At 36.3% G+C, this 12,627-nt stretch overlaps 1 protein-coding gene across 12 annotated transcripts in view; it reads left to right on the top strand.

Moving 5' to 3' along the window:
* The window catches only part of HERC1 (HECT and RLD domain containing E3 ubiquitin protein ligase family member 1), a 183,669-nt gene that overhangs the window by 150,078 nt on the left and 20,964 nt on the right, over nt 1-12,627 (top strand). For all 12 annotated transcript variants that reach the window (XM_072809039.1, XM_072809041.1, XM_072809037.1 and 9 more), the window contains exons 54-64: nt 905-1,105; nt 2,455-2,585; nt 3,359-3,558; nt 3,950-4,055; nt 5,903-6,049; nt 6,646-6,747; nt 7,784-7,957; nt 9,247-9,540; nt 10,942-11,007; nt 11,159-11,284; nt 12,247-12,385. In XM_072809039.1, the coding sequence (XP_072665140.1) occupies nt 905-1,105; nt 2,455-2,585; nt 3,359-3,558; nt 3,950-4,055; nt 5,903-6,049; nt 6,646-6,747; nt 7,784-7,957; nt 9,247-9,540; nt 10,942-11,007; nt 11,159-11,284; nt 12,247-12,385 (1,686 nt within the window). The remainder of the gene's footprint in view (nt 1-904; nt 1,106-2,454; nt 2,586-3,358; nt 3,559-3,949; nt 4,056-5,902; nt 6,050-6,645; nt 6,748-7,783; nt 7,958-9,246; nt 9,541-10,941; nt 11,008-11,158; nt 11,285-12,246; nt 12,386-12,627) is intronic.

Below are 12,627 nucleotides of genomic sequence, written 5' to 3'. Positions count from 1 at the left end.
CTACACATATTATGGTTTAAATTAAAGAGGATGTTGGGGATGCCTACGTAGCTCAGTCGGTTAAGTATCTGCCTTTGGCTCAGGTCATGATTCCAAGGTCCTAGGATTGAGCCTCATGAGTGAGCTCTCTGCTCAGTGAAGAGTCTGCTTCTCCTTCTCCCTCTCCTTTCTCTGCTCCCCCCCACCCCCCGCTCATGCTCTCTCTCTCTCTCTCAAATAAAATCTTTACATTAATTAATTAGTTAATTAAAGAGGATGTGCTCGTTTCCTGACTCCTTTCTTGGAGTTTTGACTAATCTGGTATCTGTAAACTAAAAGTTCTCTTCACGTACTACTGTACGTGAGGATTTGAGTATTTAGTGTTCATAATAGGATTTGAGCTATGAGTTTTCAGTGATAGAAATCACTTGAAATACTTCTATTAAAATTGTCCATTTCACCAGTACAAACTCATGTCAATTTTTTATACTGTGTCTCTAAAAAGTAAAGATTATTGTAATCTCAGGCCTATCCATATTTTTTAATTTTTGCATATTTAGAGAATAGCTGTTCTGTTTCATATATTTGAAGGAACAGCTGGCCTTAACTATAGGGAAATTTCTTATGTTTAATTTTCAGTAATTATTAGGAAAAGAGCATGTGACATTTCTACACTGAGTATTTTCCTTTACTCCCTCTGTAATAAGGCTATCATTTTTATCCCATTAGTAATCACAGAAAAGCCTATGAATTTGATAATCATGTATAGTATATAAATGAAGGATCCTGCCTTGTAGTTGTAGTCATTATTAGGCTATTTTGAAATTGGGGACTGCCTTGAGTGTACTATTAAAATTGAGTAGTATTTATTTTTTATTATTGTTTATGAAAATTAAGTAACAACAACAACTTTTTCCCTCTTTAGGAGGAAAAGGATTAGTAGATATTCAGCCTCATTGGGTATCTGCCCTGGCTTGGCCAGAGGAGGGTCCAGCTACAGCGTGGTCAGGAGAGTCTCCAGAATTATTGTTGGTGGGACGGATGGATGGATCTCTAGGACTGATTGAAGTTGTTGATGTGTCCACCATGCACCGTCGAGAATTGGAACATTGCTATCGAAAGGATGGTAAATGACTGGACTTGTGTCTAATTGAGAAATTATTCTCCCAATCAAAAAACTTAATTTTTTGGCACTTTTAAAAGTGCTGAGTGAATATTACTTTTGGCTTTGTTCTCTAAATTGTCCGGTTGATATTTCATTTTAATTAGTTACTAAGTTGAAGGATATTTCTCTTCCAACATCTACAATACATCTCTGCCAAAATGAAATCTAATAGTATTTTATTAGTCATTCATTCTTTGTATAAGTGTCTGAACTCTTGGAGTAGGGCTCCAAGTCTCCCTTGAAAGTTAGAAATGTCCAAGAGAAAAAAATTACAATTATTGGTAGAAATGAAATTGTTAACAAATGAATAAAATTGAGGAAATAGGAAGAGGAGGAGAGAAGTTTCTGGTGTGACAAGAGTTAGTAGGAAGTATATTTTCATTTATTTTCTTACTGTGTTCCCTTTGGATGCATAGGCATTTTACTACATAGTTGTTTTGGGGGGGTGGAGCATTTCACAGATTACAGTCTCAGCTTACATGGTATTCTATTAACAATAGAACAAGGATTTTTATTATTATTATTATTTAGTTTTTTTAAATAGATAATGCCTTCATGGGGTTGAAAAATTTTAAAGTTTAAAAAGATAAACAGTGAAAAGTCTTTTTCCCATCTACTCAGTTCCTGTGTCTCCATTATACTCTCATAGATAAACTCTGTTTTTTACCTCTCTTATAGCTTTCCAAGGTTATTTGTACTTAAAGAAGCAAATATGAATGTAGATTGTTAGAAATAGGACGTATTTGGTAGAATATGGCAACACACTGAGTAGGGAATTTTAAGCAAAAAAAGAGACAGGTAATTTTCTTTCTATGACTTGGGTTATTTTATTTCTCAGTTTCATGGTAGATTCTGGGCCAAAAGGAAAGAAACCAGTACATTGAATTGGAATCAGCAAGGGAATTTAATTTTTCAATAATTACCTGAAAAGAAATTAAAGATTAAAAATGATTGGGCACGGGATGTAATGAGCGCTTGGTGTTATGGAAGACTGATGAATCACTGACCTCTACCTCTGAAACCAATAATATATTATATGTTAATTAATTGGATTTAAATAAAACAAATCTAAAAAAAAAACAAAAAAATGAAGGTAATCCTTGTCACTTATAAATAACAGTTCTAAAGTGGGTTACACAGAATCTCTGCTTTTAGCCTACATTTGGTCTAATAAATCTATCAGTTTTGGAAAATTACCTGCAGTGGTTGCAGTACCATATATTTGTTGTAAAGTCTGTCTTTAAGTTAGACAATGACAAAGGAATCGCTTATATTTTCTTTCTTTTTGAAATTTGTTTTTATCATGTTAGTGTCTGTAACTTGCATTGCTTGGTTCAGTGAAGACAGACCATTTGCAGTGGGATATTTTGATGGAAAGTTGTTACTGGGAACAAAAGAACCACTTGAGAAAGGAGGCATTGTTCTAATTGATGCACATAAGGTAAAGCATCTTTACCAGATGGTTATTTTTCTTATTACATAGTATTGCCTGATACCAGTTTTTTAAAACTTTTTACATCAGTCATTTACAATTGAGTATTTTATTGTTAACAAAGTCTTTGGGCCATGTATATACATGGGAAAATCTGTGTAAGAAAGCCATCAAGCCAAGAAAGAAGTAAAACCAAAACAGTGAAATGGAACACCCTTGGAACACCCCCTGTCAAATGCTAGAAATTCCACCTATGAAGAATGATTCCTTTACCTCAAAAAGAGGTTGCTAATTTTGATGTTTACAGGGCTCTCTAGGCAAGTGGTATAAGTGCATGAAGCCAGGAGTTGGAAGGTGTTGAAGAAGTGTCAGAAGAATACAATGATGACAGCCATATAAACACAAATATATCTTAGATTCTCATAATATTCACTATTTTGTTATGAGGAGTGCTGCTTTTTTTAAAGTTTCTTCTTTTTTATATTTTAATGGTTATAAGTAAAAAAAAAAACTTAAAATGCTAGTGAAAGATGAATATTCCTTCTAAATCAGAATTTCATTATTTATTCAACTAGCATTTACTGAACTTTGACTACAGCAAATAAATACATATAATGCAGTCTAGGTCTAGTTATTGGGAATGATATGACAGTATCTTATTTGCATAAAACATTGATTTCAAAATAATTGAGTAATAGAAGTACAGGTCATAAATTACTAAGTTTAAAGTATTTGTGAAGGAAGCATTACCATGATTTTTTTTCTCTCCCTACCATTTTAAGGATACTCTTGTTAGTATGAAGTGGGACCCAACAGGTCATATTCTTATGACATGTGCCAAAGAAGAAAATGTGAAACTCTGGGGGCCTATATCAGGATGCTGGCGTTGTCTACATTCACTCTGCCATCCATCTATTGTAAATGGCATTGCTTGGTGCAGCCTCCCAGGGAAAGGATCCAAATTGCATTTGCTGATGGCTACGTATGTTATAAATTTGTGTGTGTGTGTGTGTGTGTATCTTAATTTTTATATTAGTATAGACTGTTACTTGCATTAAACATGGCTTCTCAGTAGTCTTAAACAGTTTATTGCATATTGCAATTCTCATAATGTGTAATACTGTGAGATCATCTTAGACAAAAAAAGAATAATTTTCCAATGTGGACCTTGGTGTGCAATCTCCTTAACTGGGTGTGATGTTGTTAGAATATTAATTCTATTTGTATTTCTTGTAAAAGATTATAGCATACCCATTATAAATGTAAAAAATAATACTGTTTTAGTTTTATCAGGTCTTAATTGCTTTTCAAAAATATATTTACTTCTGCATATTGACATGTCTTGGTTTTATGTGATCAATTTTTTTTTTAAGTGGCTGTCAGAGTGGCTTAGTATGTGTTTGGCGTATTTCACAAGATATCACGCAGACCAGTGCAGCTGGTTCAGAAGGATGGTGGGACCAGGAGTCCAGTTGCCAGGTAAATGTTCTGGTGCTTTTGAAGACCTTATCTGAAACCATAGATGGTATATGTTATCAAAGTAATCCTCCCTTGATTACTGAGATACTCAATACTTAGTATCCAAAAGGGCAAGATCCATTAGGGAAGCCTGAATAATTTTCATGCTTTGTGTGTTTTCTGAATTAGCTTTATTTTTATAAGTCAGGACAACATGTTTGCTTGTTAAAGTGAGTTATTCAAGAAATATTGAGGTGTGATCATTTATGGGACTGGATATATTCAACACTACAGATAGAGAAGTCCTAAGTTTTAAGTCTTCGGTGTGGTGAAATAGGAGCACCCTTGTCCAAAGTACCTCCTTTTGATACCAAAATTCTCCCTATGAAGAATAATTCCTTTACCTTAAACAGGGGTTACAAATTCAGATAAATCCTTACAGGGCATCTAGGAAGCTAGGAGTTGGAGGCATGGAGAGGGTAAAAACAAGCAAAAAACTTAGAAGCATATATCTTTCCTATAAAGGACACAGCTGCCATAGAGTTGTCACCCTCCAGAAATGAGGCTATTGTTACTAGATTATCTCAGTTTTTTCTGATAGAAGCAAAAAATCCAGTGTTTTGGGATGCCTGGGTGGCTCAGCGGTTAAGCATCTGCCTTCGGTGCAGGGCATGATCCTGGGGTCCTGGGATTGAGTCCCACATTGGGCTCCCTGCATGGAGCCTACCTCTCCCTCTGCCTATGTCTCTGCCTCTCTCTGTCTCTCATGAATAAATAAATAAAATCTTTTAAAAAAAAATCCAGTGTTTTAAGTAAAATCTCCCAGTGTTAAACATTGGCACCTGAATTAAAATTCTTTAAAACACTGGGTGGTCAAATGACATCCCTGAGCTAACAGTTTGTACCTTCTGTTGCTCTCTCTTTTGCTCGAGATATAAATACCCCTGGAAGAAATATGCCTTAGGTCATCTTTGGGTAAATAAGTACATCTAGTATTATACTCTGTCATAATTAGAAGGAAGAGAGAGCTTAATGGCAGGGAGAGAGGGGTGAAGAGGGAGAGGTAAATAACTCACTAATGGGAGGAAAATATCACAGAAGTGGAAGTGGAAGCACTAAAGATAAATTTTATTTGCTGTTTGTGCTAGAGAGTGGCCCTTTGGACAGGTCTTATCTGTCTCACTTTTAAAACCTGCACAGTAAACATGAAAATAGACACCAAGTAGCAGACAAAAAACCACTGGCCAGCAAAAAGAAGTACTTGCTTAATATAAAACCAACATGTACAATGCATGAATTTTAGGGGCTAAAAATGAAAATTCCATAAAGCTAAATTTAAAAATACTCATTAAAAAGCAGAAGTTAGAATTTTTCTGTGTCTAAGAGATAATTGGAACTTTAGAAATGTTATTTCTGCCAGTTTGAAGAATAGGAAATTCACTTTGAAGTGTGTCAAAAAAAGATGAAACTCAGCCTCAAAGCAAAGGAGGGGCAGCCCTGGTGGCTTAGTGGTTTAGCACCGCCTTCAGCCCGGGGTGTGATCTTGGAGACCCAGGATGGAGTCCCACATCAGGCTCCCTTGCATGGAGCCTGCTTCTCCCTCTTCCTGTGTCTCTGCCTCTCTCTGTGTCTCTCATGAATAAATAAATAAAATCTTAAAAAAAAAAACACACACACTCACAAAGGAACAAAGGAGAACAAGATTGATACTTTATTATTCTCTCAAGCTAAACCTTTTGAGAGAGGTGTCCTTCTCTCCTCCCCAATTTTATGCCACATTATAAAATACAAAATTTTCAAGAGTGAATTCTAAATATTGAATCTATAAATTTGTTTTAATTTCAATATGTATTAAAAATGAATTGCAGGATGGATATAGAAAATCAGCCGGAGCCAAGTGTGTTTATCAGCTACGAGGACACATCACCCCTGTCCGGACTGTTGCCTTTAGTTCTGATGGGTTGGCCCTCGTGTCTGGTGGACTGGGTGGGCTCATGAACATTTGGTCTTTAAGGGTAAGAATATAGATTTTTTTTTTTAAGGGTAAGAATATAGATGTTATTTTTATCTTAAGTGCTTATTATTAATTTATATATGATAAAATTTAACCCAACCAATCTTAGGAATATTTTGTGTTCTAAGATCTTAGATAACTGAAGAAACTCCTTTCAAAATTATTTCTTAGTTTTTCTTTTTGATATAGTTTTAAAGTCATCTAGAAAAGGCCCCAGAAAATTGGATGGTAGCTATGTAATTGGACATTGCTAAATTTAGCCGGTGTAGATTTTAGACTATGTTTTTGTGAATGTGAAGCATAAATTTAAAAATGTAAATAAAGAGTGGGGGCAGTCAGCTAAGCATCTGACTTGGTTTTGGCCCGGATCATGATCTCGGAGTCATAGGATCGAGCCCCAGATCGGGCTCTCTGCTCAGTGGGGAGTCTGTTTGGGATTCTCTCCCGCTGCTTGTGCCTCTCCCATGCCCCCACTCTTGTGCATGCATGTTCGTTCTTTCTCTGTCTCTCTCTCTCAAAATAAGTAAATAAATCTTAAAAAAAAAATAAAGACTAAGGTTAAGTGATGTGCACTGATATAAATACATCTCATTTTAGGATGGCTCTGTCTTGCAAACTGTTGTAATAGGCTCTGGAGCTATTCAGACTACAGTATGGATTCCAGATGTTGGGGTAGCTGCTTGCTCAAATAGATCAAAGGTAATTTTGCTATTATGTTAAATTCTAGAGTAGAAGTCGATAAGGTACCTTAGAATCATAGTCTAAGCAGCTCTATGTAAAAGAGGAGAACTTTCACATAAAATTCTAATAATACAACTATCTAGTGACAGAAGGAAAACCAGAACCCAGGCCTCCTGATTTATAATCTAGTATTCTTTCTACTATACCCTAGACTTTGATGAAAATGTTTAATTATTGAACAACTTAATTTCCACTGTTATAAAGTAGATTTTCACTTTCTGCCATGATTTTTTGAGATAGCAGTAAACTCTTAAAAGAATTTTCTCTTAAAAAAAAAAAAAAAAGAATTTTCTCTAAAAAGGAGGACCAAAGACCTTTAACTCAAATATACAAAATGTATCTTGGCTTTCAAATGTAATATTCTAGTTAAAAAAAAAAAAATTAGCCCCTGTTCTAAAGTAATTCTGATACGACATTATCTCCTGCAGTCTTGCTCTTTATACCCTTCATAAATAGAACCAATGTACTACTTTAATTTACATTTTATTAGTTAAAAGATTTTTAAAATGGGCTGTAAACCTTCATGAACAGTCCATAATATAGAATCAGAGCCAAGGCAATGGTGGCTTATGTAGAATAAATCCTAGAGCCAGTTAGAGCAGTGCTGCTTCTCTTGCAGATGTGTCCCTCAGCAGACAAAGTACTCTTGCCTCTAGTACTCGCGTGGTCATGTCTGGCTTTTGAAATATACTGGCTACCTTGTCCTACAAGTCCTATGAAATAGTAAAGAATTAACGTTGTCTCCTTAAGGAGAATCAGCAAATCCAAGATAGCTCACAAATTTTATGGTTATTTCTTATTAATCTGTTTTTACTTAAAATTCAGGATGTTTTGAAGTTATAGGCATTAAAGGTACGGTGTAAATTGTCCAAAAAGCAAAAGTGTTTAATGCAATAACTGGAAGGAATTTCAGATATGAATGGTAATAGAATTTTCTCTCTTTTATCTTTTATTTAAACAAATCTATCACGTGGCATGATTTATTTTCTGTCAGGATGTTTTGGTCGTGAATTGTACAGCAGAATGGGCTGCTGCCAATCATGTTTTAGCAACCTGTAGGACAGCGCTGAAACAGCAGGGTGTTCTGGGATTAAACATGGCTCCCTGCATGAGAGCGTTTCTGGAGCGACTACCCGTGATGCTTCAGGAGCAGTATGCCTATGAAAAGGTAACTTGACACTCACTGATAGAGTTACAGATCAGAGCAGTTCCTGCTCTGGAATTTGAATTGCAGCTTTGAATTTATTCCATGAGAGCATAAGGTCTGAGGAAAAAATGAGTGGGGGCTCTTTGGCAGAATCAAATAAAGTTAAATCATGCCTAAAACAGTTGTTCAGTAATCCTCAGCCTGCTTTTACTTTATTTTAGTGGCAGTAAAATTTTAAAGTAACCCCCAAATTTGTATATGTTTGTATAATTTTTTTTCAGATTACATATCCGCTTCAAAACTTCTTACAGTAGTTATGCTGTAGAACATAACTTTCCCTTTCTGGACCCATAAATCTATTTTTATGTGGTTTTGCCGTCCTCCACTTGGGAGGTGTGGGGGTGCATATGGATATCAGAATGAACATTCTCTCTGTTTATCAGGGGAATCCCTGTGGAAAGTTTAGTGGAAGAGCTAAGGCTGAACTGAGTAGGGTCCTTAAATCTAGAATGAGAAATAAGGGAATTTGGACCTGTAGCCCAGGCTGTGATCCTGTGTAGTTGGCTTTCCAGCCCTTGGTAGTCACAGTGTACTGCCTCTAGGCAGTGCTCTTTGGTTTTTTTTTTTTTTTCCTTCTTTTTTGACCAACCTACATTAATACAATCAGCTGTTACTGTATCTGGTTAACTTCACTGATGCATTTGCCCAGGTTTTCTTTTGCGAGTGGCTTAGCGTCTCACAGAGTTGCTCTGCCACAGTTAGGGAGGGCCATGGAGGAGGGATCTCCCTTGATGGCTCCCAGGATTTTCTTATAAAGGAGAAAATGTGAAACAGGAGCAGGTTGCCATGGTTTGGTTACCTGCTTTTTATTAATGAAAAACTATAGTGGAACTGTACAGCTAAATGCAGTGTGACGTCCTGGATTGGATCCTGGAGCAAAAAAAGGGGCATCAGTGGGAAAGCCAAATAAAATTCTGTGGTTTAGTTAGTATTGTGGCCAATATTAATTTCTTGGTTTATAAGATATTAACATTAGAGGAAGTTAAGGATTTACAGGAATTCTCTGTGCTATCTCTAACTCTGTGTATCTAAAATTATTTCAAAGTAAAAATCTTAAACAGCTTTTTATTTATTTTTATTTTTTTAAGTTTTTGTTTAAATTCCACTTTGTTAACATTTTAGTTTCAGATGTAAAAAAAAAAAATCCAGTAAACTTAAAAAATACAATTACAGGTTTTCAGAATACAATAGGTTAATTTATAATATTTGGTATAAGCTCTTCAATTTAACATTCTTGTATTTCCTCTTAGCCTCATGTGGTTTGTGGTGATCAGCTTGTTCATAGCCCCTACATGCAATGTCTGGCTTCCCTCGCTGTGGGACTGCATCTGGATCAGCTGTTATGTAACCCTCCAGTGCCACCACACCACCAGAACTGCCTCCCTGACCCAGCATCCTGGAATCCAAATGAGTGGGCCTGGTTAGAATGTTTCTCAACCACCATAAAAGCTGCTGAAGCCCTGACCAATGGAGCACAGTTTCCAGAATCTTTTACTGTTCCTGATCTAGAGCCTGTTCCAGAGGATGAACTTCTATTCCTAATGGTAAGCATAATATGAACTGCTACTATATATAGCTCAGATTGTTTCACGAGTGTTTAGCAAGTAAAAGACCTTCAGTAAGTATTTCCTAGCTGGGATAGCCGGAAGGATGCCCTTAGATAAACTTAAAATATTTTGCTCTCAGATAGTCACTTTCAGTCTTATGGCAACCCTCTATGGTGACAAAGATGGTTTACATGAGAATCGGAGGCTCCTGTAAGCTTCTTAACTTTCAGTGACATAGTCCCCTATTTTCTCATTTTTTGTCCATTCATAGGTTCCTTGTTTTGTACCTTATTTATACATATTTTAGCATCTTTGCTTGGATCACCTTGTGGATTTATTCCACATATAGATTCTCAATTATTTGATACCTTAAACATGTTTTAATCACCATAAAATGAGAATATAGAAGAGCATTCCAGTTGTCCTTTCTTTGATTGTATTTGGGAATGTCTGGATGTAGAAACTATGCTGTAAATGAAATGCCTGCATAGATAGAGCAGACCAGTGCTTGACCTAACAACCTATTTAGTTATGATTTATATATATACAAATGTTTGAATACAAAATATATAGATATAATATAAAATAAATGTGAATTGAGGGAAATTATCTAGATATAAAATATAATTTAATTAAGACGTATCTTTCTGCAGCACCTGGGTGGCTCAGTCAGTTGTTAAGTGTCTGCTTTGGCTAAGGCCACGATCCCAGGGTCCTGGGATTGAGCCCCACATAAGGCTCCCTGCTCAGCGGGGACTCTGCTTCTCCCTCTCCCTCTGCCCCCTCACTGTTTATATGCTCTCATGCACTCTTTCTCATATAAATAAATAAAACTTAAAAAAACAAAAAGCATCCTTCTAAGCCTTTTTGCCCCAAATCTGTCATTTTGTAGATGAGGAAATTGAAGCCTAGAAAGATGAAGTGACCTGCCTGCTGCTGTACAGCAAGTTCATGGGGGTGGTGACTCCTGCACATGACCTTGTGCCCATTGGTGCTCAGAAAACATAAATGGTTAATTTTGAATCACCAGTGTGGTAGTGATGGTGACAGTTGATCATAAAGTGTTTATGATAAAGGGAAATATTAACCATGCATAGTCAAGTTTGACATGATTATAAAACTGTTCTTAATTTCTTATACCATTAGAAAATTTTTCTTATAGTATTACTAAACTTTTTTATGGAAAGAAGACTTAGTTGTTAATAACAGATAAATCTTGAAGTACATAGGTAGTTTGGTCAATTAAGCATATAGCTCTTGATCTCAGCTCAGGTCTTAATCTAAGGGTCCTGAGTTCAGGCCTCATGTTGGGGGTGAGGGAAGCATTTTTTTTTTCCAAAAAAAACAGATAAGTCTTGTTTAAGCAAGATTGATCCTGATGTTTTCTGTGTCCTGTAGGATAACAGTAAATGGATTAATGGCATGGATGAACAAATTATGTCTTGGGCAACTTCCAGACCTGAGGTCAGTGAAGATAACTATGTGGGCGATTCTCAGTAAATCTTCTGGTTCTAAATGCTTGTTTGTTTGTAACCTGGTATTTCTTACAGAGGCTGGCACATGTTTGTTTGAATGTATGGTTGAACCTAATTTTGAGATGATTGTGGTTTTTTAGGACTGGCACCTGGGAGGTAAATGTGATGTCTACCTGTGGGGTGCTGGCAGGCATGGACAGTTGGCAGAAGCTGGAAGGAATGTAATGGTACCTGCAGCAGCTCCCTCATTCTCACAGGCCCAACAGGTGACTAATAGGGCAAAGAAGTGGAGAAGAAACTTGGGAACTCTTAACATTTCTGATTCCCTTACTATGAGATAAAGTTTACCCATTGTGTAATCTGTTGTGAGGAATAACTAAATAACTTTCTAAATTTTTCTTGCTTTCAAATGTGATGAATTAACATGCATTAGGCCTGTGTAGTATGTATTTATAGATGTTAACAAACTCCTAATTATTGATTCTGTATTGTGGTCATTAACTTACAGAGATCTTTAGCTAGATTTTATTGACACCCCTCTAATAATCATGGTAGTCTATTTCCAAGCCCTTTCTCAAGCTGCTACTTTCTCTTCCATTCTTCTCCATGTTACTAAGTCCCAGGATGCACTCCTCTTTCTTGTGTATATCCCCTCAGCTTTCCACTTCTTGATAATCTCCAGCCAGTGTTTAATATTTCCCCACCACCCTTTCCTCTTTCTGTTTTGTTATTAATATTATTTAAACTGCACAATTGGGGCACCTGAGTGGCTCAGTCAGTTAAGTGTCGGCTTGGGTCATGGTCTCAGGGTCATGACATTGAACCCTGTGTCGGGCTCTGTGCTCAGTGCAGAGTCTGCTCCAGATTATCTCCTTCTCTGTCTCTGCAACCCTTCCCCCTGCTTGCACATGTACACACACACTCTCTCTCTCAAATAAATAAAATCTTTAAAATAAATAAACTGTGCACAATTGGCTGAAATCCCTGTAGATCACATAGTTCTAAATGATTTTAAATAGTCCAATGAACCTCATACAAGGCTCATTGGACTCAAGCAAGCAGTTTTTTTAATAATCCAGAGCTTATAGGAACCCCATAGTTATATCAACCCGTCCTCTTTAGTGAAAGGATAAAAGAATTAATAAAGATATCCTAGGTATACATAGAATCATTTTAAGTGTTAAAGCTGTATAATAAAGGATAATATATGTGTGTGTTTTTATACTAGGTCATATGTGGTCAGAATTGTACCTTCGTCATCCAGGCCAATGGCACAGTGTTGGCTTGTGGGGAAGGAAGTTATGGAAGATTGGGACAAGGAAATTCAGATGACCTTCATGTGCTGACAGTTATTTCAGCCCTACAAGGTAAAACTATGCTCAGTTAAAAGGTGGTCAGAAACTATGGCCTAACTGTAGGAATGTTAGCTTATGTTGGAACTCATCTCAAACCTTTGCTAGATAAAGTCATAGAGGGTCACTGATTTAGATTCTCATTTAGGATGTACAGCCTAATTTTCATTTTTTAAGCTATGTTATTTTGCAAGCTATTTATCATGGCAGTGCTAGAATTCAATGATATAAAAACTATTTTAAGACTCACTGAAGAT

Source organism: Canis lupus, chromosome 32 (assembly GCF_048164855.1).
Source record: "Canis lupus baileyi chromosome 32, mCanLup2.hap1, whole genome shotgun sequence".
NCBI lineage: Eukaryota > Metazoa > Chordata > Mammalia > Carnivora > Canidae > Canis > Canis lupus.
Note: the sequence above shows the minus strand (reverse complement) of the source record. Positions and strands in the feature narration are given on the sequence as shown.